General features: G+C 52.8%; 5 protein-coding genes across 7 annotated transcripts; 3 read left to right on the top strand and 2 right to left on the bottom strand.

Annotated features, from left to right (window-relative positions):
* Window positions 1-23: 23 nt before the first annotated feature.
* On the bottom strand, window positions 24-7018 carry kcnj11l (potassium inwardly rectifying channel subfamily J member 11, like). Of its 2 annotated transcripts, none has more exons than XM_086073706.1 (6): window positions 5873-7018; window positions 5568-5706; window positions 5267-5426; window positions 4247-4474; window positions 2861-3458; window positions 24-2419 (listed from the first exon to the last, which is right to left on the bottom strand). In XM_086073706.1, the coding sequence occupies exons 3-6, from the start codon at window positions 5423-5425 to the stop codon at window positions 2037-2039; spliced, it is 1368 nt and encodes a 455-aa protein (XP_085929832.1). In that variant the 5' UTR covers window position 5426; window positions 5568-5706; window positions 5873-7018; the 3' UTR covers window positions 24-2036. The 2 variants fall into 2 exon arrangements, with proteins under 2 accessions (XP_085929832.1, XP_085929833.1); XM_086073707.1 differs by having other exon boundaries at window positions 2861-3068; window positions 3189-3458; window positions 5568-7000.
* cd59b (CD59 molecule (CD59 blood group) b) lies at window positions 894-1929 on the top strand. The gene is made up of 3 exons (XM_086073712.1): window positions 894-1059; window positions 1152-1253; window positions 1674-1929. Exons 1-3 carry the CDS (start codon window positions 996-998, stop codon window positions 1874-1876), a joined length of 369 nt encoding a protein of 122 aa, XP_085929838.1. The 5' UTR covers window positions 894-995; the 3' UTR covers window positions 1877-1929.
* Window positions 6011-8302, top strand: mphosph6 (M-phase phosphoprotein 6). Its single transcript, XM_086073711.1, has 6 exons — window positions 6011-6230; window positions 6306-6563; window positions 6689-6801; window positions 7561-7651; window positions 7723-7826; window positions 7936-8302. Exons 2-6 carry the CDS (start codon window positions 6516-6518, stop codon window positions 8072-8074), a joined length of 495 nt encoding a protein of 164 aa, XP_085929837.1. The 5' UTR covers window positions 6011-6230; window positions 6306-6515; the 3' UTR covers window positions 8075-8302.
* On the bottom strand, window positions 8190-16689 carry LOC147174849 (glucose-6-phosphate isomerase-like). The gene is made up of 20 exons (XM_086073705.1): window positions 16416-16689; window positions 14566-14613; window positions 14174-14499; window positions 13494-13584; window positions 11972-12040; window positions 11762-11881; window positions 11610-11693; window positions 11372-11518; window positions 11208-11279; window positions 10878-10922; window positions 10741-10794; window positions 10623-10683; window positions 10486-10529; window positions 10250-10402; window positions 10054-10183; window positions 9893-9969; window positions 8970-9098; window positions 8816-8891; window positions 8601-8667; window positions 8190-8521 (listed from the first exon to the last, which is right to left on the bottom strand). Exons 3-20 carry the CDS (start codon window positions 14293-14295, stop codon window positions 8398-8400), a joined length of 1665 nt encoding a protein of 554 aa, XP_085929831.1. The 5' UTR covers window positions 14296-14499; window positions 14566-14613; window positions 16416-16689; the 3' UTR covers window positions 8190-8397.
* On the top strand, window positions 16324-25753 carry LOC147174848 (transcription initiation factor TFIID subunit 4-like). Of its 2 annotated transcripts, none has more exons than XM_086073704.1 (16): window positions 16324-16515; window positions 18176-19367; window positions 19439-19605; window positions 19673-19783; window positions 20209-20433; window positions 20505-20627; window positions 20709-20798; window positions 20891-21055; window positions 21171-21234; window positions 21317-21422; window positions 22019-22188; window positions 23075-23205; window positions 23282-23407; window positions 23488-23544; window positions 23619-23735; window positions 24803-25753. In XM_086073704.1, the coding sequence occupies exons 2-16, from the start codon at window positions 18242-18244 to the stop codon at window positions 24959-24961; spliced, it is 2937 nt and encodes a 978-aa protein (XP_085929830.1). In that variant the 5' UTR covers window positions 16324-16515; window positions 18176-18241; the 3' UTR covers window positions 24962-25753. The 2 variants fall into 2 exon arrangements, with proteins under 2 accessions (XP_085929830.1, XP_085929829.1); XM_086073703.1 differs by having other exon boundaries at window positions 18109-19367.
* Window positions 25754-26382: the final 629 nt, after the last annotated feature.

Genomic DNA, 26382 nt, shown 5'->3' with positions numbered 1-26382 from the left:
AGCCCAACAAAGTCCAACGCATACAAAATGGAGTCGCATTTATTCTTATTGCAAAAAGTCACAAATACACAACAAAATTCCCTTCACAGTTTCAACCCGTCCAAAGAACATGAAAAAGACAAACTAGGACAAAGCAACAGAGGGAGACGCAACAGACAAACGCGACCAATCGTCTGCCCGGAATCCAAGAAAAGGAGACGAGCAGCAGAGGACCAAACAAAACAAGGCGCGACTTTGAAAGCAGCAAAGAAAGAAAAAAACTCACATTGACAGACAATTCGAGGCTTGCACACGTCGGAGGCGGCGAAGGGGGCGGGGCAAGAGCAGTCGAGCCACATCTGCAGCCTTCATGAGGGGGGGGCCAATTGGCTCGTGTTTATGAATGCAAAATGACCCAAAGTGCGTCCGGGCCAGCGAGCGTAAGACAACCTTTCGATGTTGCGCAGGGAAATAAGCAAGCAACGTTCACAAGCAGCCGTTCACAAGCAGCGTTTTCAGAGCAGGCCGACCGACAACGTTTTTTTTCGGTCTCTGCGCGCCAGTCTCGGCGACGTCAATGAGACAAAAGAGCAAACAATTCCTCAACTCGTTCAATTTGAACTTTCCGGAGTGACTGAGTTCACGGGAACTCGTTCCGACGCCGTCGAAGAAGCGCGGCGTGCAGTTCGTGACGAGTGAGCGACGACTGTCGAAGGTCGACGTCTGACCGAGCAACCGACGCGTTTCTCGGCGAACGTTTCTTGACGTGTTTTCATGTGAAGCGACTGACGACGAGACTCGCGCGTTGTTTTCACGTTTGCCGATTTCGTCAGTCGCATCAATCGTCTTTTGTGCGTCCTGATGTGAACGCGTCTTTGTGTGTCCAGATGTGAACGCGTCTTTGTGTGTCCAGATGTGTGCGTGCGGAGGAAGGCCAGCGAGGACAAAGGCGCATTGTGGACGCCCGCGCGTGCGTGCGTGCGCGCGCCGAGCGGATTGTGGCAGAAGACGACGACATGTCGCCGCGCGCGGATCCTCTCCTGCTCCTCGTCGTCATGGCGATGACCTTCGCGCATCCAGGTGGGCTTCCCAACGCGTCACTTTACTAACAACATTTGGACCGACCAACGACCGTCACGTGACACCGTGTCGCATGGCGTGCTGTCCCGCAGGTGGCGCTCTCCGCTGTTACAAGTGCGCCGACTACACGGGCCGCTGCGAGAACGTCCGCGAGTGCACGAACGAGGACGCCTGCCTCACGCTCAGCGTTCAAGGTCGGCCCGAACCGCATGACACGCGCTTCGCTGTGTCCACGTGCGCGTGCTTCGTGTGCACGTGTCGCGATTGCAATTAAGGTATCGGTGCGCGCGACTATCGTGCGTCCTCTTGTGGCTGTTTTGCAATCACAAAGGACCAGAATGGAACATTTCCATTTTCATACAATTGGAAAGAATGATATAAAATCAACGAGCGGTATCGGTACTTGGTATCGGTGACTACTTAAGAGTTGAGTACTCGTACTGGTTATCGGTGTGGGAAAGTGCTATCGAACATCCTTGTTTGTGTTTTTGGCTGATCAGCTTTTTGTCTTTTTCTGAAAGTCCAAAGATGTCGTCAAATCATTTCTTATGACTTTGGCGTTGTCGTCCAAACGTAAGCGTGACGTTCGCTAAAGAGCCTTTGTTTGCTTTTAGGCGGCAAGACGGTGCGTCAGTGCATCCGCTACACCGACTGCGACAACTCGCGTCTGTCTCAAATGTTCCCGGCGGCCATGTCGTCCTTCTCGTACCGCTGCTGCAACAACAACCTGTGCAACTCCAGCGGCGCGGTGGGCGTGGCCTCGCCGCCGCTGATGCTGATTGGCTGTCTGCTCAGCGCGCTCGTCTTCTGGCCGTGAGCTCACGTTTGCCAATAAATGGACCCCCCCCAAAAAAATCACGTGTCTGGCTGGTCACTTCCGTGTGTGCGCACGTGCGCGTGTTGTATTTGTGTGTATTTGTGTGTGCGCTTGCTGGCTGTGGCGGCGGGCGGAGATCTCCCGATTGGCAGGAAGCGTCTCACTGGCACGCCCGGCAGCCGACGACCTCGAGCGGGACGTCGGCCTCCTCCCGGGCGGGGTCATACCAGGGTCGGGAGGCGGCGTCCTCGCAGGCCCGCCCCCCTCTCCGGAAGCCCCCCCTGCCGGCCCGGACCAGGCCCCAGCCCTGCGGCCGCGCGTCGGCGTCGGCGCCGGCCTCCCGGACGCCGCGCGTCTGCTCCAGTTCTTTGGCGCTGAGCGCCGACATGCGCACGGGCAGCGTGTTGCCGAACTTGGAGTAGTCGACGCAGTAGCGGCCGTCCTCCTCGCTGACGACGGACACGAAGCGGCGGCCCCACAGAATCTCGTCGGGCGTGTACGACGTCCTGGCCTGCATGGTGATGCCCGTCGTCTCCACCACACCTGCACGCCACACGCACGCCAATGTCACGTCAAGCCATCGCTGACCCAAATCCTCACTCTGTGTACTCCTAAATCCATTTCCAATATGGAAATACGTGACAAAAACAATCTTGGTGTTATTGTTGCTAATAGTCAACTAACGAGTCCAAATAGTAGCATCAGTAGAAGGCTAGCTAGCTAATTAATGGTAGCATTGAGGAAAGCCATTCGGCCACTCATTAGCCTAAGCTAGCTTAGCATCCCCGATAGTCATTCGCATCGCTAACCGCGCGACAAGCATCCGTTATAGCACACGCGAACTCGCTTCGGGATGCTACGTTAGCTGACGGATGCTCACGTGTCCTTAAGCAAGGCAGTCGATTTGATCGAGCATAAGTAGGAAGCAGCAGCGCTCATGCTAGCCGGCGCTAACGGCGCTGCCGCGAGGGGGCGCCAGCGGACCTTCCAGGATGACGATGACCTCGATGTCGGCGGTGGCCAGCGAGTGAGCGGACAGGTCGTAGAGCGGACTTCCTCGCTCCAGCGTGTGGCTGACGATGAGCGGCGACACCAGGAAGACGCCGTTGCTCCGCAGCGGGTTCTCCACTTGGACGTCCAGCTGGCTCACCGGGATCACTTCGCCCTCCGACGTCACCGTGCGACGGATCACCTGCCGCAAAACAAAGGTGAGCGCGAAACCTCGAGTCCACTTCAACCCGCGGACCGGCTTGCTTCCCACTAACCCCCCCCCCCCCCCTCCCCCCCCCCCCCCGAGCGACGGGTGCGTCACCTGCAGCTGCACGGTGGCCGAGATGATCATGCTCTTGCGGAGGTCGCCCACCCTGAACATGAAGGTGGGCCGGCCGTTGCGGGGGGCCACCACCGCGTTGCGGGAGAAGATGAGCGTCTCGGCCCGCCGGTTGGCCTGCGCCGTCTTCATGAAGACGCAGCCCAGCATCACCGCGTTGATGATCAGGCCCAGGATGTTCTGCACGATCAGAACCACGATGGCCGCCGGGCACTCTTCCGTCACCATGCGCCCGCCGAAGCCGATGGTCACCTGGACGGACCAAGTGCCACTTCCATCGATCAATCGACAAAAAGGAAGCTCACATTTTCCTGCTTGCCGCTTGTATCCTGACATTAGCATTTCTGAGCTCATATAGCATCAGAGCGCATTTATGAGCTAGCTAGCTTAGCTAGTCAGTAGCATCCCTGAACTCGTTATCGGCATCCTTTTTAGCACACGTGAAGTCACGTAGGGATTAACTCACGGGTGCTCGCATTTCATGAGGCAAGGCGGTCGATGTATTGTATTAGCATACTTAGCACCACGTTAGCTTAATTCATCAGTAGCCAGCAGCCATGAACATTTCTGAGCCAATCGCCAGCGTCCCAAAACGAGGCAGTGGCAAACGTGAGCGAAAGACGATTGAAGAGCTCAGCGATGCTAACGACGAGCATCGCGGCGACAGAGATCCTAAATTGGATGCTAATGAAGCTCTTGGATGCTAATGAAGCTCTTGGATGCTAATGAAGCTCTTGGATGCTAGCGACCCTCTCAATGTGGGACGAGCGCCACGTTGGCAATTACAGTTCAGTTTTTGAAACTTATTTAGTTGTTCGTTTTTCGGGCAGCACATTTCAACGGAATCATGACTTCTTCCTCAAATGTGTACATTTTTTGCTTTCAACATTTTCATTTTATTTTCTCTCTCTCTCTCATATTGTGACTTTATGTGTTTTTTGAGGTTTTTGACATGAGCTTGAGCAATCCAACATCTGCCGTCAATGTTGCTCGTTAGCGGCCACTTGACAAGCGACTATGGCGAGCGTGCCGAGGCCAACCTGCACTTCGATGGAGAAGAGGAAGGCGGAGGTGAAGGAGTTGATGGCGGTGACGCAGGGAAGCGGAGGCTGCCGGCGAGGCTGCAGGTCGCCGTGGGCGAAGGCCAGCAGCCACCAGGCCATGGCGAAGAGCATCCACGAGCACAGGAAGGCCGAGGTGAAGATCAGCAGCGAGTGCTGCCACTTCAGGTCCACCATGGTGGTGAACACGTCCTGCAGGAAGCGACCCTGCCCAACACAAGCGCACGGGTGATCGGCGGCTCGGCTCGGCTCGGCTCGGCTCGGCTCGGCTCGGCTCACGTGCTGAAAATGTTCTCGCGCGCGTCCGTGTCGGCGGCGTGTCGTGACAGACAGAGCACGACACGCCGTTCCGTTGCTGCTTTGAGATACAAGTGAGCCAACTTGGGAGGTCTTTAAGAGACGAGTTGTGAGCAAGCGCAAAGTTGAACTACGACGCGAGTGCCGGCTGCCGGCAACTCAACTGCTTTGACACCAAGTGAGCTGTCGAAAGCAGCCTTCAAACGGTTTCATGCCAGAGTTGTACGCAGCCGCGGCTAGCTGAATGCTAGCACACAATGAATGGAGAACACGAATCTTTCGAACTGTGGCTTTACGTCCATATCCGTCCGTCCGTCCGTGTTATAGGAGGAGCAGTCCAACGTGTCCTATAAATGCCACTGTACGTTGGTAGAAAAGGCGGTGCTTTCTTCTCATCACATCACTAAACGTTTTGCTGTTTTTTCGGAGGACAAATGGACGGCTTTCAGACATACGAGCGTTTTCAGCAACTTGTATCTCAAAGCAGCTGCACGCATGCAGAAATCAGCCGCGGAGATGGATGGAAGTCGAGCAGCGTTGGATGACAGGCGACACATTGCGCCATCTAGCGGAAGGGCACGGAATGGTTTTGCCTGGCCTCTTTTCACGTCGCAGGTGCCCCGGCGCGACGTCGGCATACGAACGACCTCGTAGCCTCCGCGTCTTCCGCGTCCTCGTGGCGTGCGTGTGAACTGCGCTCACCTGCTCCCTGATGTTCTTGTGGGCCACGTTGCACGAGCCCGTCTTGGTGATGAAGCGCGCCCGCTGACACCTGGAGCGCTTCCGGTTGGGACGCTCGCGCTCCTCTGCCAGCCGCGTCAGCAGAAAGCCGTCGGGCACCAGGCCCTTCCTGGCCAGCATGCTGACGCGCGCGCGCGCGCACACAACAATGTATTGGTTATCTTTCTGATTATTATTATGCGTTCAATAAACGAACGAGTAATGAAAACGATCATGGATGGCACAAAGCGTGAAAAGATGAAGGTCAGCCCTCAATCAATACCTGCCGAGCTGTCGATCAATGAGGCGATTGTTCAAAGTGATGATGCATTTGAGCTCTCCATCGTTTTGCCGTCCTGATGTTTGGAGGACGACTGATGATTGGTCATGTCAAGACCTACTACAACAACACTTCCGCCACACTTTCAAAGTAAAACATTGCGCTCATGTTGGCTTGTGGTTACTTTTCGAACAGTCGACAATAAAAGCAGACTGAAAACGTAAAGAAACTTTAACAGAAAGAAATGTCAGTCATTTGTCAAGAGTTTTCAAGACAAGTGCCGTTCATTTTGGTCTCAATCAACTTACTTTGGAAGGTGGGCAATATTTGTTCCGTTGTGCTTTAAAGCGACGGGATGCCGCCAGTTTCGCCTTTTCCACAAAAAGGCCAACGGACCGTGAACGCACCACAAGATGGTTGACGGCGTGCAGACCTAGCCGCCATCTTGAAGCGGGAGTCCCCGGCCGTCTTATAAATTCATCGGAACTCGTCCAATTTTTCACCGATTTTGACACGGATTGGTTTGTTTGAAACATCAGATATACACCTGTCATACCAGGCGCGTGATTCATTTTATGATCAGGGTTTTCAGAACAATACTATAAAGATAAGAGCATACTATACGAACGACACGGCGAACCTTTAGGTGGCGCTCCAATAAATTGGGTACGGACCCCAACCCTTTTAAAGATGTATTTGTGCCAGGTAAACATGTGATCGATTTGTTGTGTCAATAAATAGGTCACGTCAGAGACGGGGAGGAACAATTTGGCTTGCGCGCCGATGCAGTAACGATGGCAGACCATTGGGTGGCGGTAATGCACCGCTCGAGTTTGCGAAGCGCCGTTAAACGTCGAACGAAGGAGAAGAACTTGCGTCCAACCTTCTCTGACTTCTTTTGATTTCTCTTCTTCCACCGGCGTTCAGTCGTCACGTCGAGCAACTTTGACGATGTCGGCCGACTCGGCGAAACTCTCCAAAAATCTTCTGCGCATGAAGGTACGTCACGCCGACGGTTGGCTGCTTGCTAGCTAGCTAGCTATCTGCTAAAACACGACGCAATGGAGCACATGTCAACTTTTCAATTCCGTGTCACGTGTGGAATCCTTGCGTGTTGTTGGCAGTTCATGCAGAGAGGTTTGGACGCCGAGACGAAGAAGCAGCTGCAAGAAGACGAGAAGAGGATCATCAGTGACGAGCACTGGTACCTGGACCTGCCAGAACGACGCACGCAAGAGTAAACAGCACGCACGCGCACGATCACAATTATTGTCGTCTTCGCCAGGGACAGTCGAGATCGAAAAACGTCATCAGTCGTCACCTGGAAGCATTTGCATATTCTCTACTCGCGCCCACTTCAACCTCCTGAAAATGGTCGCCCCAACCTTCCGAATGTTGACTTATTTCGTCTCCATGGCAAAACGCTTCACCTCATTAAGTGTCCAAAAATTGCAATCTAACTTTACTCAAATCATTTGTGCCAAAGGAATGTTGACGCGTGTGCCAACGTCACCCGGTGCAAATATGAGGATCATGGCCACGATATTTTCAACTTGACGGACATGAACGTCTTGTCCTCGCTGCTGCTTCACGTTGATTGATGAGGACACAAATGTGTCCGTAAAAAAGTGGGCCGATCGTTCTAATCATTCTAGAGGTTGAAGAGGGCACGAGTGAGCTGACGATCGATCACACCTCACCGACGCAGCACCGTTTAAAGGTTAAGCGCTTCAGATGGAGACGTTCGTTTTTTGCCTCATCATTTTTGGAACAAACGTGTCTACGGCTTGTTTTTAATCGAGCCGTATGGCTTTCGCTCCAAATGGCATATTGCCTGCATAAAAAAAAGAGATGTTAGCACTTTCCAACAAACTGAATATAAATACAAAAGTCAGAAGGAAATAAAAAGTACCTAATGAAGGAAATGTGTGAAAAAAAGCAAACAAAGCGTCCAGCCCAAGTTGTGATTTGTGATGGAGCAGTTTTTTCTTGCAAGGAACTTGCTGGTGGAGGAGAAAAGTGTGTCCCCGCTGGAGGGGCTTGTGTACGGCCGAATGTCCTTCCAAGGCTTCAACCCCGAAGTGGAGGTTAGTGAGCCGGCGGCCATGTTGGATGGGGCCCGGCGACAGCAAGTCCAACGTGTTTTCTGTGCGCGCAGAGGCTGATGGCGCTGATGAACCCAAACCTCGCCAGGAAAGCGGACGCCGACGTGGACGGCGGCCGCATGCAAATGGACGTGACGGACGAAGAGATGGCGCTCAGGTGCGGGGACGGCGCTCGCCTTGGATCTCAAGCTGCCTGGCGCCCGATGCGCTGATCGCTCGCGCGACGCGTCGTCCTCGTATTGGTGAAGGTTGATGTTGTTTTGCAGGTACGAGAGTTTGGTGGGAACCCTGAAGAAGAAATTTGCCCCCAAGCGAGAGCGCAGCGCCATCAAAGACGACGATGACGATGAAAACGTGATGGAGAAAAACGGCAAGAAGAAAATGTTCCTGAAGCCTCGCGATTGACACGCCCGTCGGGTGTGCGCTTGTTTTTTTAAGACTGTCATGTTTTGTTTTTTTTAAACCAACAATAAGACTTTGAATGAGGTTTTACTTTGTGTTGTCAAAATGAAGGCGCAGGACATTTTGACACTTTTATTGTTTGCTGACAAGAAAGGGGGAAAAACAAACCCTATTTCGCAAGTGCTGGCTGCAACAAGGGAGGGGGCGGAGTCTATTAAACGGCAGGAAGTACTTTGCGGCCTTTTGTTTTGGACAAGCGGAATTTGTGCAGGTGAGACACGACAGGGACGACGACACAAACCGGCCGCGGAACGTCAGCGGGCAAGTCAAGCAAAATTCTTCTTGAGGAAGTTGATGAGTCCGTTGGTGGAGGCGTCGTGAGAAGAAACCTGGTCGTCGTGACGCAGCTCCGGTTCGATCTTCTTGGCCAGCTGCTTGCCCAGCTCCACGCTAGCCGGCACGCAACGAAAGGCTCATTTAGCGCCTGATGCTAACTCGGTCGCAGTCGACTCGACGGAGGTCAACTCACCCCCACTGGTCGTAACTGTTGATGCCCCACATGACGCCTTGGACGAAGATCTTGTGCTCGTACATGGCTGAACACAAACACGTCAAGTCAGTTGGGATCATTTGGTCACAAAGCATTCAAAAAGGTTGCTAGCGTCACTCCTGCTGTTTTTTTTTTTCAATGACGTCCAGCAGATGGCAATGTTGTCATCTGCAAGGCGAGCGAAGGCGACTGACCGATGAGCGCTCCCAGCATGAAGGGCGTCAGCTTCTTGAAGACGATGGAGTTGCTGGGCTTGTTTCCTTCAAACACCTTCAAAAGAAAAGCGCAGACGGACGCTCAAGTTCAGCCGGCGAGCGAGCGTGCGTGCGTGCGTGCGACGAGCGCGACCTTGTGAGGAAGAAGCTTGTCCAGCGCCGGTCCCGGCAAGCCGGCGGCCTCCAACTCCTTGCGAGCCTCCGCCGCCGTTTTGCCCCTCATCAGAGCTTCCGTCTGCGCCAGGAAGTTGGCGCACAAGATCTGAAAGCAAACATCTTCATCCTTTCACACGCTCGTCTTCGTCACAAGCGCGATCAGGCAGGTCATGACCCCCCCCGCCGCCACATTTCCCTAAAAATGCTCCCCAAGATTTCTCGTTTGATTTGCATTCAAAAGCCGCTTAATTGATTGATTGGAAAGGAGATGATTATTGCAAACATTCCCACAAACGTCATATTGATTAGGTTCGAACGAGACAAGCGAGCTTATTTGCAGGAACTCGCGACGGCCTCTAAAAATGGAAGCCATCAGAAGAACAGAAAAATTGACATTCATTTCATGCATTTGGAACGAAAAACACCATATTGGGATTTTTCTTTTAAATTGTTGTACCAAATATATCAGTACTTGGTATGAGTGACTACTCGAGTACTGTCTGAAATGTGTGCGACTCCAAATAGATGATTGGACAAACATTTCAAGTGCAGGTGATTGACACACAACTAATCAATCAAGTCATCCTTGCCAAATCAATTTGGGATCTTGTTCAATTTCTAAGTCACCGTGCGCGAAAGCCGGCTGACGATCGGTCGCCAACTGCAAAGATTTTGCGAGAAGTCGATCATCAACATCACGAATGTCGCCATCTTCAACGTTTCCAAATGTTTGCGATTTGTCAACTTGTTCTTGCCAAGTGCGACTTGCGCAACATTCGTTTGTCCGACGTGCGCAAAAAGGAACAAAAAGGCACGCCGATAAGGTTGCCGTTTGTTTTGTGCCGTTTTTCACCCCGGCTTGAACTGCGCGCACGCACGCACGCACGTCACGGCGCTGACCTTGTGGTGCAGGTTTTCCCTGATCGGGTTTTGCGACTGCGCCGGAATGAGGAAGTCGGCCGGAATCATGCGAGTGCCTGCAAACAACATCAACACGGTTGAGCCGATAAGCTCGCCTGGCGTCCGCTCCTTTTCATTGCGTGCGTGCGTGCGTGCGCGACCTTGATGTATGAGCTGGTAGAAGGCGTGCTGGCCGTTGGTTCCCGGCTCGCCCCACACGATGGGCCCCGTGTGGTACTGGACCCGTTTTCCTTCCTTGGTGATGTACTTCCCGTTGGACTCCATGTCCCCCTGCCGAGGCCACGCCCACGCTTTTAGTGGCACGCACACACATTGGGCTCACGCGCACGCGCGTACCTGCTGGAAGTAGGCGGCGAAGCGGTGCATGTACTGGTCGTAGGGCAACATGGCGTGCGTCTCGGCCTGGAAGAAATTCACGTACCAAACGCCCAACAGCGCCAGCAACGCCGGAAGGTTCCGCTCCAGGGGGGCGCTCACAAAGTGATTGTCCTGCAACACAAACCGGCGTCAACCTACGACGACATCATCGTCGTCGTCATCATCATCATCATCATCATCATCGTCGTCGTCACCATCCAGTGGGCGCCGCTCAGAAGCTGCTCGAAGCCGTCGAAGCCTGAAAAGAAGAAGAAAAACACGCCAGAGCCGTTAAGAGGATATTCGGACAAAAGCAGGAGCGGCGCCATGAGTTGCCTGTCGGCCAACGTACCGATATGCAGCGCGATGGAAAGGCCGATGGCGGACCAGAGCGAGTAGCGACCTCCCACCCACTGCGGACAACACGCGGGTCATACAACGCACACGCGCGCGCACACACGGATACGTACGTCCCAGAACTCAAACATGTTGGCCGGGTCGATTCCAAATTCTTGCACTTTGACCTACACCACAGAAAAAAATGAAGCGCTTGTCATTTGATTGGTCGTCATCCGACGCTCACCAATGATGACATCATCAGACTTACGGCGTTGGTGGAGAGAGCCACAAAATGTTTGGCGACGGCGCTTTTCTGCAAAACAACAAACGAGCACAACAATGAGACAAATACGACACAAAACATCCAAATGGTGCCAACGAGGTCCGGTGATGCCCACGCATGTGGGCAAGGCGAGCCTTTTGCCGGGATGATCGCACGGAAGCAAAACTGGAAGGAACCATTGGCACTTTACGCTCAAACCAACGTGGTTTGTTGTGCATTGCGCCACCAGGGGGCAGTAGAAGACGCTGACGCGACACTCGGAAGCTTTCAGCGAGTTGACCGACGGACGGTTTCATTTCGCACGGAAATGCTTACGTCCTTGGCGGCACGAAGGAACCAATCCCGGGCAGACTCGGCGTTGGTGATGGTCTCCTGCGTGGTGAAGGTCTGCGGGGCGCAAAAATCATCATCGTCATCGTCATCGTCGTCATGATGGATCGCAGCCAGCGGAGCGTTAGCGTTAGCGTTAGCGGCGCCACCTTGGAGGCAACGATGAAGAGGGTCCTCTCCGGGTCCAGCTGAGCCAGCGTTTTGGCCAGATGGGTCCCGTCGATGTTGGAAACAAACCAAACGTTGGGGCCGCCCGCCGAGTAGCTCTTCAACGCCTCCGTCACCATCAGCGGACCCTGAAGGCAACACGCACATCACGTCACGTCGCGGCCGCTAACGCAAACGTTCACAATAACGCGTGACGTGAACAGGAAGCCGGCAACCGACCAGGTCGGATCCGCCGATGCCGATGTTGACCACATCCGTCATGCTTTTGCCCGTGAAGCCTTTCCACTCGCCGCTGCGCACTTTCTGTGCACAACACAAGACGACACGCAATTCAACGCCTTGCGCACGCACGCACGCACACCAACACGCACCTGCGAGAAGACTTTCATCTTATCCAGCACGCGGTTGACTTCGGGCATGACGTCTTTGCCGTCCAGCAGGATGGGCACGTTGGAGCGATTGCGCAGGGCCACGTGCAACACGGCGCGACCCTAAACACGCACACGCCAGGGAATGAGCGCCACCCGGAGGAGCCCGCGGACGCCACGGACGGACGCCACGGACGGACGGACGGCGCTCACCTCGGTGAAGTTGATCTTGTCCCCGTTGAACATGCTGTCCCGGGCCTTCTTCACCCCTCGGGACTCCGCCTGTCGCAGGTCACATGACAGGGCGGCATCAGCCAGACGTACGGGGGGACACGCCCCTTTTCAGACGCACGCCCACAACAGCGCTAAGCGAGGAGAGGCGACGGCGTGGCTAAAAACGGCACGTGCGAGCCAGCGCGCACGATTCCCACAAGGCACACTTGCCAAAAAAGAACAACGAGAACATGTTGAAGGGAAGGCCAAGATGGCCGCCATGCTGGCATGACACGTAGCCTCAAGTTGCGAGCAAAAATGGACGAGCTCTTGAAGATGCCTCAAGCAAACGGATTTTTCTCCTTCCTGTCAACTTTCGCCAACATTTCCTTAACAAACAAACATTTCCTTTTGTCAACACGCAAAAAGCCAGATAATGCCCCATTTGCCAGGAATCAGGAAGTACTTGTATGTGCGGCGACCATCTTACGTTGCCACTCACACTTGATGGTTGTGGCGTCTTAATGAGCAGCGGAGGTCTGCGATTTCAACGCGCTCCCGAGCACGCCAACGGGTGTTTGTTCGCAAACGTTTTCACCTGAAGCCGAATATTGAGTACTGTCAACGTTTGGACTCGTTTTGGCCTGCGAGAGGTCAAAGCGCGATTGTGAAGCGCATTCCAGCCGGCAGCCGTTTTGCTCTTGTGAACGCATGATTGCGCCGACGCCTTCCCTTCCCCCGCTCGCTTGCGACATTCCCGCGCAGCCGCAGGCCTTTTCACAAGACGCCTTGCCAGCTTCCTGTTGCCACAAGAAGTTGAAATGGCAAACGACACGCTTGACGGAGTTTTGGGAAACGCTCATTTTGGCAGACTGCCGGCAAACGTGCGCCCTTTCTCGCCACAACTCATAATGACTTTTTGAATTTGAACTTGCGCATTTTTTTCCATCTTCAAGTTCACAAAGTGTGTCAAGAAAAAGCAGCACTTTACGCTCTATGAACAACACACGGCAGCTTCCCGCGGCATTTTTGTTGTTGTGCGCGCGCAAAATGCGATTTGTATAATTCCGAGTTGCGTGCGTTTCCTTTGACGAGTGTTCGGCTCCTGAGGTGCGATTCTCGTAACGTCGGCAAACGGCACATTAAGCACAAGTGGAAAAAAAAAAACGCGAAAAGCAGACGGCATCATTTGGGAAGGATTGTTCATTTGGAGTTCTTGTTACATCGCAAAATTCAACGTTGCATTGCATCAATCATTTCGGATTCATCCCGGCAACAAACAAAGCGGGTTTGCGACACGTTACAATCGATGTCCCCTATTTTAACGGGTCGGACGTCGGACGCCATCGTTCATCCGCTCCGTGGATCGAGGGCCATTCAGGTGACATTCCGGCCCGACGCCTTTGGACTGGTCGCCGCCGGCACGTAGCGACAAACAAGCCGTCCATTTTTGATTGGGGATGAAGCAAACATGTTGTTGGAATACGAAACGAGAGCAACTTGAGAGCAGAGGAAAGGTTACCATGGCGATGAGCATGTCCATGACTTCCTGGCTGATGAGATTCTTGGAGTAGTCCAGCAGGAGGTCGCCGTCTGCCGTCTCCACCTTCACACTGACACACAAGCACGGGTTACATTGTGGATTCCGAAAGGAGAAACGGATCCAAGTGGACCGGCACACCAATCAATGACGTCACGCTGATGGACGTGAGCAATTAGCAAGCGTGGAGAGCAAGAGGGCGGCGAGGGGGGTCGCAGGGCGCACGTGCGGTGGGACACGTTCACCACTCGTGACGTCATCGCTGCTCACAGGTTGACGCAGTCGAGAAGGTTGACGTCGGAAAGGCGTTATTCGGCAGGATTATTGTTTGATTGCATTTGTGGAATATAAGCGCCGGTGTCCGATAATGGAACCCTTCCTAGTTTGCATTAGCTCCGAGTCTTCCTTAAGCCGCCAAAAGGTTTAAAAGCTCACGTCGTCGCTTGACATTTGCAAGTGTGTCAATCACGCCGTCGAGGAAATATTTATTGATTTGTCTCGTCACTAAAAACGCCGAGTGGCGGCGATGACCTTGTGGCGCACGACGAACAGAGTCGAGCCCGGCCAAGACGACACGCGCTCGAGGCGAGCGTCCACCTTTGGACACGTCCACCATTCGGGTCGGCGTCAACGGCGTCGACGGCGTCAACGGCGTCGCCCACCTGAAGCGCCGGAAGCGGTCGGGCTCGGCGTCGAACATGTCCCTCATCTTCATACTTCCGCCTTGGGCGCGGTGCCACTCCAGCAGCCGCTGGTAGTTGGGGTCGTCGCTGAGGAGGGACATGATGGCGCGCAGGACACGAAGACGACCAGGACCAGAAGACGAACGCGAAGGCTACTCGCCGTTTGCTTGTTGTTCGCTGGGCCGAGGTTCGCTGCAGAGCAGACGCAGAAGCACGCCAAGCGACCAGTGAGGACCGAGTCGACTGGCGCCGCCCCCTCGCGCGCTGTCCAATGAGCAGCAGAGGACCTGCCCGCCTCGAGCGTCCTGACCAATGGAAGGCGGAGATGATGAGAAGATGGACGACCGCAAAAAAGTTGCCCAACCACTAACCTGGTGTACATTTGGACCTCACCAACTGACTGCTGTTCAAACTCCGACCTGGTCAAGAAGACGACAGTTGTAATCAAACACTTTCGACAAAAAAAAAGTGGAAATGCTGAGACGCGGCACCATTCCTTGAAAGTATTATAAATATTTTCAGTTTATATAACGACACTCTTTTTTTAGGGGGGGGGGGGGGTTGTCAAATTTATTGCAAAATACGTTCAACACGAAGACCTGCAAACAAAAGAACATGAAGATTTCCAACAAACGACAACACCTGCCACACACACACTTCTGCCACTAGGTGGTGCTATCTGCAAAGCGCCCCATGCAGTCCACTCCATGCGAGCCAGTCAGTCCACTTGCTGCCGATGATACCCAATTCAAGAAATTGTGTGATTTCTTCAGCTCCACTTGTTTCCGATCGGAACTTCCCACTTGCCTGGCATCTTCTTACTTTCTGCACCCTTCGCCACTTGACTTTCGAGCAGTGAAAAGCAGTTGAGACCAAGCTTGGTCCACAAACAGACATGCTTCCGTAGTTCTCAAACTCCGGCCCTCAAGGGCCACAGTCCTGTAGGATTCCCTTCCTCCAACACACCTGACTCAGCAAGCTGTGCAGAAACCTGATAACCATCCTGATCATTTGATTCGGGTGTGTTGGAAGAGGGGCGGGACCGCTGCCCCAGACGACCTGGGTTTGGGTAGGGAACCCTGGTCTTGGAGAGAGCCCGCCTGTTTTCTATGCCCGTGTCCAAATTCACAAGGCCGAGTCCTCCGAAGGCCGAATTTGACGGCTGCATGACGTCATTCCCGCTGCGACTCGACAACGCGCACAGATTTACACATGAATGGAGTCCGGCCAATGCGCTCCGACAAGCAGCATTGTGAGTCCTATGTCTCCCTCCTCTAGACCAGACCAAAGGTTCGTCCACTAGATGGCAGAAGATACAACAAACCCGTTTACGTTCATGACGTAACATTTCAGCAGTGAGACGACATTTTTGTTTGGTGGCTTGCCGTTGGATTCCCCCCCCCCCCCCCCCCCGTTAAAACTCTGCTCACGCTTTTGCTGGAAATTTCAGGATGTGCTGAAAAAAGAAAAAAAATAACCTTGACAGGTGAACTTTGACCTTTTGACTGTCCAACTGTTAAATGTTTGAGAACTTTTTTTGCACAGCAAGAAGCTAAAGTGCAAAACGGCACAAATGTGGTTTGTTTGTTGGTTAGAAGACAATTTGTCTCCTTGGCAACGCTGCGGACATCTTGACATGTCGCGGCATCGATACGAAGACTGGAAGAGTCACCGAAAGGCCAAACGTTGGGCAGTCGGACATGCACCTTCAAAACTTTGTGACATGTTCAAGCGGAACACTTTTATCCATGAGTATTGCCTTTAGCCAACAGAGGGCGCGCTCTCCTCTCCTAAAAAGCTGGAAGGCGTTCTCGCGGTCAAAGCCCCGCCTTCAACCACGCCCCCCACGTTAAAACACTGCTAATAAGTTGAAACTGAAAAAAAAGAAGTGAAACTGAAAACCAAAGAATTTAAACTGAAAGCCTGTGACACACGGGGAAAAAAAAAAGAGTGTAAAAAGAATCTGCAGATTGATCTGCATTGAAAAAGACATAATACAAATAATATGCTTAAAGATTTTTGTTTTGTTTAAGTCTGTATTTTATTTTCAGTACAACCTTTTCCAATGCCAATGCTTGTTTCTATGTCAATGCAGCTTTTTCCACAAGGACTTTTTTTTTTTAATACCAAATCTTATTGTCAGTGTTGCGGCTCCGTTGCCGCGGGCGACTAGTGCCAGCATTAGCCGCCTAGCCTAGCATGCTAAGTAGCGTGCGGCTACCTTTGGCTACAGCCACGGTGGAGTTCTCCGTGTCGATGGCGTACAAGATGCCCTCGTAGCGGATCTCGGCCTTGGAGATGAGGCTGATTTTGCTGCCGAGGTAGGGCGGACCGCCGCTCACGTTGTCCTTTGAAGGGCCAAAAGACTCCGTGACGACGCGCGAGCTCCCCGAACGGGCGCACGAGCGAGCGCGGTACGGACCACGGCGTCGTTGAGTCGCTCTGCGCTTCGCGTGCTACGTGCTACAAACATGGCTACTACTTCGTCATCCTCATCCGCCATGGAGTGGCGGCGCGCGGCCGCCAAGGCCGATGGGAAATGCTCGCCGAGCGCGGCAGCCTAGATCTACACGAACAAGAACGGCAAACGCGGGCACCGCAGGCAGCGCGTTTTGCCAACGTCCAAGATGTTGCGAGTTCGTTCGGTCACGGCAGCAAGACGACAATCGCAAGTCTTTCAAAACAACAATCGCAAGTCTTTAGGCGTCCCGTCATTGAAATATGTAATGGAGCTTTGACTGCAAATCAAGATCCTGACCTCGGGGATAAATAAAGTCCATTTGATTTGACGGCACAACAATATTTCCAGAAGTTGTCTCGGAAAATGTAAAAGCCGCGACCAAATGACTTCGCCGCTCGCAATTTCCAACAAACGCATTTCGATCGGTTAGTACTTAAAATATGTATGCAATCAAAAAAGACGCCTTTACACATTGATAATACTGCATTTCCTATTTTTGACTTATGAATGACTCGTAACAAAAAGGCTCTAATAATAAATATTTGCCAATTTTTTAATTAACAGTATTTAAATGTATGCGAAACCCATGCCAGTCTTGGTCGTTTTCTCTCCATGTTGTACACGATATTTTAGGTATATTAATAATTTCGTGTTTAAAATGTGTATAATGTTCTGTACTTTTTTTATGTGCTTCAATAAAGATTTTGAAATTAAAAACAGAACATTGATCAATTTCACGGTTTTCCAAAAGCAGTCTTAAAAAAAAAAGATATTCGATTTAAAAGAAAATGAAAACTGACCATTTTTCTTTAATATTCGATTCAAAAGAGAACAAAAAGACTGACGCACAAAAATAGCTTCTGAATCCTCAACGAATGCATTTCAATCCATTTTGTATCATTCAAAGAGTGGGCAAGGTTTGTCTCGTTACAGCCGTCAAAAGTAATAATCCGTACACTCCTTGATTCACAAACATTACAACCCCGGATGTTGTTGCTTACTGGTCTAGTTTTGTCAACAGTTTGCACCCGGACTCAAATACTGTATCTCATTTCAAAAAAGGAGGGGACATTTCTTTTGAAATGATACTAAAGATGCCAAAATGAATCGATTCATCGACAACTAACCAATTATCAAAATTAATCGACAACTGTTTTAATAATCACGCCGTCGTTTTTCACTTAAAATTGTTCCCATTGTGTTGTAGGGTTAGGATTCACGTTTTCTTGGATCATTTGATTAATTGATGGAATAACCGACATAACAATCAATTCTTAAAAAAAAATTGCGAGTGACAGCCATAAATAAAAAAAAGGTAGGCCTACTATCCTGCCCAAAATGACATTTTTAAATTCAAGACAGACATTTGTAACATTCTGGCAATGTTCCAGTGTTCTAGCGATGCTGTTAAGGTGTATCCTGTTTTGTCATATTGAAATTGCAAAACCTGCAGGACTCCGGCCCTCGAGGACCCAGATTGCCCACCTCTGATCTAGCTGCTGTGTTTCTATGCTCGAGAGGCAGGCGGACGCTCGGCGCATGCGCAATTCCGACAACGCGATTTGCACAAGGCTCTAGCATCAAAGATGGCGGGAGCCTCCGACCCGCTGGAGGACATGCTCTTCAATGAAGTGGACGAGAAGGCGGTCAGCGACTTAGTTGGCTCTCTGGAATCGCAACTCGGGGAGCCCGAGGGCCCCGCCGCGTCCTATTCCGCCGGCAAAGGCGACGGAGCTCCGGCCGCCGACACTCACTTCTCAGGGAAAGTGCGCGAGCAAGAGCCGCAACAAGGACACCCGGGGGCAGCTTTAAAGCTGCAGCCCGCCGCCGCTCAGCTTCTCTCCTCATCCTCGTCCTCATCCTCGTCCTCTTGCTCCCCCGGCGGCGGGAGCGCGGCCCCGGTGGCCCCGGTGGCCCCGGTTGGCGGCGTGGCCGGCCCGCAGACGTTCGGGCCGCCTGCTTCGGGCTCGCCCGTCCCCGCGCCGGCAGTCCAAACTTTGAGCGCCCAGCCCGCCTCCGCCTCCGCCGCCGCCGCCGCGAGCTCAGCCGCCGCTAGCTTCCAGCGGGCCACCGTGGCCGGCGGCCGGACGGCGTCGCCCGGCTTGCAAAGTTTGAACGGTACCGCGGGAGCCGTCAAGTTGCTCATCTCTGCTCCCCCTGCAGCGACGGCGTCGACCACCACCACCGGGACCGCACCAACAACAACCGCCGCCGCGGCCGCCGCCAGCAGCAGCAGCAGCAGCCCCCTTGCGGCCAACTTCCTCCCCGGAGCTCAGTCCGCCACTCCCGCGGCTCCCTCCGCCTCCCAGCACGGACTCCCCAGCGCCGCTCACAACGGCCTGGAGCCCAAAGGCGGTCCTGCGGCACCCCCGGGGTCCCCCTCGCCGTCTCAGGCAGTGAACCACAGCAAGATGCTGGTGCCGGGTCAGGCCGCTTCCGGGAACTCGGCCGTCCTGACCCGCACCCCGCCGCCTCCCGTTGCGGCCCGCTCGCCCGTCGCCCAGCCTCTCCTCGGCCCCCCCGGGGTCAAACCGGCCGTCAACGGGCTGGGCCAGGCCGCGGTGAGAACGGCCGGCACCGTCCAGCTCCAGAGACCCGGGCCGCCGACCGGGACCGGTGCCGTCCGTCCGGCCGCCCCTCATCCCCCGTTGGCCGTCCGGCCTCAGCAGCAGGCCACCATCCAGCTGCCCCCCGGGTTCACCATGCCCGCAGGTGAGCCGCTCGGCCGCGCGTCCTTCCACCTGACGGGAAGGAGTCACCTGTCCGTGTTTGTCGCCCGCCAGGTATGGTTCTGGTCCGCATTGAGACGGGTCAGTTGGTGATGGTGCCGCAGCAAGTCCTGGCCCAAGCGCAGGCCAAGACACAGCAGAGTCCCGGAGTGACCGCCGTACCTCAGAGACCCTCCGGGCCCACTGCGCCCACCGCCATCCGGGTCAGCGCCGCCGCTCCGGTGAGTTGCGACGGTACCGCCGAACACGTACAGTCTTGTGTGTGATTGTGTGTGCGTGTGCCCGCAGGCTCCTGCCACACCTCAGAACGTCCGTCTGGCGACGGCCCCTCACGCCAGACTTCTTCAGGCTCCATCCTCCTCTTCCTCGGTCTCGCCATCCTCGTCCTCCTCGCTACAGGTGAGGCATTTTCTCCTCCGAGCTCTGTGACAAGTTGAAAATATTATCCGGCAATAAGCTGGCAAGGACTTGCATTTCGAGAGGTTTTCGAAGCGTCAGGCTTGCGCTACAATCCGAGCGAATCCACCATGACTTGAAAAGATAAACAGTTTATTTGTTGACTTGAACTGGACTGCTGCGCAACTTCCGATCAAGTGTAAGCACGAGTTCAGATGGCAACAATCGTGCAAATGGAAGAGGATTGCTGAGCGGAATCCATCGCTCGTGGATGTCCGCCGGCAATTGTTCTTTTCCTGCCTCCATTTAAGTACTTTTTCCTGATTTGGGCGCAAATTCCACAAAAGCGGCGGCCACTTTGCTTCACATTGCTAATGCAGGACATTTGTTGATCGCCGCCGCTGTGGCGCTGTTGTTTTGTGTCCTAGGCCGTCACGGTGACTTCGAGCGCCGCCGGCGTCTCGGTCAAGATGGCCCCACCCCTTAAGACGCAGACGGCGATGACGGCGGCGGCCGAGGCCACGCCGGTCACCGCCACGGTGGCCGCCGTCAAGCCGGCGGCGGCGCCCGTGAGTGGCGCGGCGGGGCCCGTGAGCACCTCGGCGGCGCCGGCCGCCGCGCCCGGCGCCGGCAGAGTGACGGTGGTGTCGCAGGTACGTCTGTTCGGGGGGAGGGTTACCGTGGCGACGGCCGGGCAACGTGTCTTGTGCTGTCATGTGGGCAGGAAATGCAGGAAAACGTCAAGAAGTGCAAAAACTTCCTGGCCACGCTCATCAAGCTGGCGTCCAACAACTCGCCATCGCCCAACACCTCCAAGAACGTCAAATCGCTCGTCCAGGACCTCCTCGTACGTCACCGTGCGGTGTGTGCGTCTGTGCGCGTGTGTGTACCGCTGGGCTAACGTGCGTGTGTGCGCGCGTGCGAACAGGATGCAAAGATCGAGCCCGAGGAGTTCACCAGTCGTCTGCAGGCGGAGCTAAAGTCGTCCCCGCAGCCCTACCTCATCCCCTTCCTCAAGGTCGTCGTCATCATCATCATCGTCACTCGTCGTCGTCGTCGTCGTGTTCACGATGTGGAATGAATCGACGTGAAATGTTCTTTCGTCTTCAGAAAAGTCTTCCTGCCTTGCGTCAGTCGCTCCTCAGCAGCCAGCAGACCCTGACCACGCCCCCCTCCTCCGGCTATGCCCCGCCCCCTAACGCCGCCATCCGCCCGCGCTTGCCTGTCGGAACGCCCGCCGTCCGGATGAACGCACCGCTCGCCACCGCAACCGTGGTATTTCGAATATTTGTGTCACCGCAAAAATAAGTGTTTGCAAAATGTGCAAATGGCTGACAAAAAAGTAACCGCGCAAATGTCAATTTGATGACGACAACCTTTTGTTTTCGAGGCCATGGGTCGTGGCGGCTTGCAGACTGTTCGCTCCCCCCTGGTGGTGGGTGTGAGAACTCCAGGCAAGTGTCGGCGAGTCTTCCTTCCAGCAGGTGGCGCCGTTGCGATAGGACAGCGAATTGCCATTTTGCTGGTCTTGTGCAGGTGCGCTGATGCGAGGACCCGCCGCCGTGGTCGGGAAGAGCGTGGTCACCTTGGCGGCGCCGGCCAATCAGAAGAAGCTGGGAGACCCGGGGGGCGGGACTTTCAGGTCAGTCGTCTAACATTTTTCACTGACAACTACCCCTAAAATATTTGACGTACAATATATAATATTCTGTTCTGGTCGTGGTGATTTTTACAAGTTTAAAAAAGATCATACGAAAATGAAAGTCACAAAAAGTTGGAGTCCAAGAGTAAAAGCATTTTTTTCCAAGGAAAATAGTTAGCATCTTTGCAAGAGCGTAAACGTTTGTTGTGAGGATAAAAAAAAGAAGAAAAAAAAGAGTCCTATTATTCCAAGATAAAATAGTGATAATAAGTCAAAGAAAAGTGAAAACTAAATTGTTGTAGTGTTATGCATTTACACTGGAAAAGATCCTTTGTTGTTTTGTGCGTTAACCCCCCCCCCCCCCCAAATTCTTATTGATTAGTGGCTGTCCGATTTGTGATTTCTTTGGCCCAAAGGTACGATAGGGGGAGGCGATAATTAAAACGTTTTTAATTGATCGTCATACACGCGTGGACCAACTTGCAAGTATGAAAGAATTGTTGGATTGCTTCTGTGAAAAGTGTTCTGCCAATACAATTTAGATCATGTAGTGTGGACGAAGGGCCCTTTTTCAAGGACTATTGACTGCGTTGCAGAGACGACGACGACATCAACGACGTGGCCTCCATGGCCGGCGTCAACCTGAGCGAGGAGAACGCTCGTATCCTGGCCACCAGCTCGGAACTGGTGGGCACCAAAATCCGCTCGTGCAAGGACGAGGCCTTCCTGCCCGCCGGCCTGCTGCACCGACGCATCATGGACACGGGTGAGAAAACGGCCATCGCAAGATGGCGGACGCCGCTCGCTCGCCCGCTCGCCCGGCCGTGGCGTTGTCTTGCCCGACGAAATTTGCTGTTAGCTACGGGCATTTCTGCTCCCTGGCGCAACTTGGGTCGTCCAATCATTGGGGCACGCAAACCTCCAACCCTCAACTTGATAAGGTGAAGGGGGTCTTAAATTGGATTTCAAATGGAATCCAATCAACTTGGGAACCCTGCGGGACGCATCCCGAAAGTCAACTGAGCAAAAGTAGTATTTGTTTTTGACTAATCAAAGTTAAAGCGTTAAATCATAGACACATTTTTTAAGAAATCTATCGGATTAATCATGTATTAACGCCGCTTAACTCATTGACTGGCAGCCCTTTCGACTGAAGCAATCCCCTTCACTCCCCGCTGCTTTACAGGATTTGGACTGATTTTGCAAGGCCCGCAGAATATCGTGTTCTATTGCTATCAAAACATGATCATTTCAAATCATTTCTATCTGTTTCCGTTAAGCAGCAATTCACATTTGAATATAGCTCATCTTCATCATTATTCATAAATCTGTTCAGAATTGTGAGTAATTGAGGTTTTTGTGGCCCTGGTTGATCTCTTATACTTGGCTGCCACCTGCTGGCCATTATTGGTAATAACTACCATTGCTTCAAGCATTCTATTCAGTTGAGAGGCTGCATCAAAGCCTTCTGCATAAAAAAACACACACACAAAACATATAAATACGTCTTTGGGAGCATGTTTAAAATAGAACGCATTTATACGTTTTTGGGAGCAAATGAGTTCACGTGTTGTGGATCTGCCACGCAGCTAAATGTGGCTCGTCTACGGAATTGATGGCAGTGGCGGTGAAATGTTGTGTTGCGTCATCAGCTCGGAGGTTGGGCGTGAGCGAAGTTCCTCTGGAGGTGGTCAACCTGGTGTCGCACGCCACGCAGTCGCGACTGCGCTCGCTGCTGGAGAAACTTTCGGCGCTGGCCCAACACCGATCGGACGCCGTCAAGGTGAGCAGCAGACGCAAACGGCCGGCCGGCTTCAGGATCCACGCGTTAGTGACGTCCCGCTTGCCGCTGCGCTCAGGATGAAGATCATCACGAGCAGACGGCCGACGTTCGCTCCCAGCTTCGCTTTTTCGAGCAGCTGGAGCGTCTGGAGAAGCAACGGAAGGACGAGGAAGAGAGGGAGATCCTGCTCAAAGCCGCCAAGGTCCGACACGCGCGCCGCAAGGCCCGCCGGGCCCGTCCAAACTCCGGCTCATTTGTCTGTGCGTTGCGTTTGTGTGGCAGAGTCGCGCCCGGCAAGAGGATCCCGAGCAGGCCCGCCTCAAGCAGAAGGCCAAAGAGGTTCGTCGGCGCCGCTCGCTTTGCTGGTCAGGATGCCGGCACGACAAATGTGCTTTGGATGTGTTTGTTGACAGATGCAGCAGCAGGAGTTGGCTCAAATGCGCCAACGCGACGCCAACCTGACGGCGCTCGCCGCCATCGGACCCAGAAAGAAACGCAAGATGGACTCGCCGGGCGCCGCCGCTGCCGAGGTAACGCGCCGCCGCCGCTCCCGCCCATCCATAAACGCTCCTTTCTGCCATTTTGCCCATTTTCTATGGAGGACCAAAACTGCCAAAATTCAAAAGAAAGAAATGACTAAAAGTGAAAATAAACACGGATATCCCAAAAATAGCATTTGAAAATTAATCCAAAATTAAATCTAAAAAAATTCATGTAAATGGTAATAAATAAATATAATATATATTTGTGTTGCATTTTTGAATTTGTTTTTATTTTCACTTTTAGTCATTTATGTCTTTTGAATTTTGGCAGTTTTGGTCCATAGTGCCAGGACGAAATGTCATTGAAATGAGGGGGCGTGTCTTGAGTTGGACTCCGCCTTTGCAAACTGCCTTTCGATGGTCGAATTGCGACTTGAGTTGCTCGACAACAAGTTAAAGTGACAGCGGACAAGATAATCGTCCATTGCTGGAAGTCGGCGAGACTTCCTTGTTTGCCGAGCCGCTCACTCGACAAATCAAAGGCGCTTTGCAACGACGGTGCCCAACCCAAGACACGCCCCCTCATTTCAATGACATTTCGTCCTGGCACTATGGACCAAAACTGCCAAAGTTTTAAATCAATAAATGACTAAAAGTGAAAATAAAAACCGATATATAATTCAAAAAGCTTCAAAAGTCTTGGGCCGTCTGCGATCCAGTCATATATTCAGATCCGTGACACAAAGTGGCGAGCTTGAGCGAGCAACAACATACGTCGCTCATTGGCTGACACTCACGTCACTCAACGGAAACGGCCGCCTTTTAAAGCCACACACGTTCAAACGTCACAGATACGACAGTGGAGAGCGCGAGTACGGCGGCCGCAAATCATACCGAAGCCTCGTCAATATTTGCTGTTGTCAGGATTTCAGAAATGTTGTAAATAACAAGATCAATCTAAGCTCACTACTTTGTGGATTTTGGTTCTTGGCGGTCCTGACGCGAGCCCTGCGATGAAGGACGCACTCGTGTACATCGCAACGCACACACGCCAGGGAAAGGAAGCCGATGAGTGGACGCAACAGTGACGTGCTCGCCCGTCTGTCCGTCCGCAGGTGTCGTCGGCCGCGGCCTCGTCCGCGCCATCTTTGTCGCCGCGGCAACCTTGGCGTCAGCGCATCACCAGAGTCAACCTCAGGGACTTGATTGTGTGTCTGGAGCAGGACGGCAGCACCGCGCGCTCGCTAACGCTCTACAAGGCGCTGCTCAAGTGAGGATGGGGAAGGCCCCGCCCGCCCGCCAGGCCGGCCCCGCCCCCTCGCGCTCTGTGAGCGAAGACACACCCCGGCTTCCCCCTCCTCCCCGGCGTGTGCGCCGTCGTGTGCCTTCCCCGTCGCCACGGCAACACCACTTCCTGCCGTCACCACATTCGGCGTGCGGACGGGTCAGCCGGCAGTTGTTAGCATGAAGCTAACAAGCGGAAGCTGCGATTTGGTGTCAGCCCATCTTGTATCAACTAAACGTGTGCGCTAGGTTTCACAACACTCAAAATGTGGTGGCTCCACCCACACAGCCAATTTAACCAATCAGAGGCGACCTGGCCGATAATCATCATGATGACGTTGGATGAAATGCGAGCAGTTAGCAGGCACTTGTTTTTCCCAATGTAACACTCAAGCTGCCATGCTAACATGCTAAAGGATGCTAACCACGTGGGGATTGTTCAAGCCAAGAGGCAGAACGGCGGTTCTGCTTTGCTTCTGGCCTCGTCCGCAGCGGCACACTTTGATCTTGTCGTGCTAAATGCAGTTTTTCTTCACTTTTTAAGACTTTTTGCAGGTTTTTAATGATTTAAATGTTTGTTTGGGTTTCTCCTTTGTTTGGTTCTTGTGACGAGCGCCGCGGTTGGTCAGTCGGTGCCAACTTTTACGATTATTTATATTTCCTACATTCTCTATTCAATCATGGACTTTTACACCTGTTTGTACCTTGACTCAAATGAAATAAAAAGCTTGGGAAAGTGCGCGTGATGTCACCATGATGATGTCACTGCACGCTGGCGTCAACACGGCGAGTCGAAGGCTGCCTTTTGCACTCAAATGAGGTGAAGGATGCAAATGAGTTGACCCAATCAAATGGACGTTCTCATTTATTTATTTTTTGATGGTGATAACATCAAATAGTAAACACGACATAGACAAGTTCCAACACAGATCTAAAGAGCCAACAAAAACAAAGTAGCAATAAACAATATAAGCATAAATATGAAAAGGAGTGCTCATCAGCAACGCTCCTGAGCTTGTTTGTTTGAATTGAAGCCCTCACACAACGAAATCAAGAATCTTTTTGTGCCAGTCGTCATTTTAAGTGACATTTTCCCTCGTTCTAAACGTTTTGGATGCTTTGCGGTGATTGAATATGAAAGCCCCCCCCCCCAAAAGGAACGAAATGCGAATTACTCTCTGGCGTCCAAGCAAAATGTCGGCACGATCTTAAAAGTTGCACACAAATATGTGGGCAAAGGCCTCCGAGCTTCAAACGCACTTTCTTTTCCCAGATGATTTTTTTTTTTTGCTAAAATGGTTTATTATTAGTAGTAGTATTATTGATATTATTAATTTATTTTATGTATTCATTTTGTCCGGTCCCTTTAAAGATTTGAGCTGCTAGTGGCGCGCGCACTCTGGCAGTGACG

Source organism: Leptonotus elevatus, chromosome 4 (genome assembly GCF_054856555.1).
Source record: "Leptonotus elevatus isolate MCC_2025b chromosome 4, RoL_Lele_1.0, whole genome shotgun sequence".
Lineage (NCBI taxonomy): Eukaryota > Metazoa > Chordata > Actinopteri > Syngnathiformes > Syngnathidae > Leptonotus > Leptonotus elevatus.
Note: the sequence above shows the minus strand (reverse complement) of the source record. Positions and strands in the feature narration are given on the sequence as shown.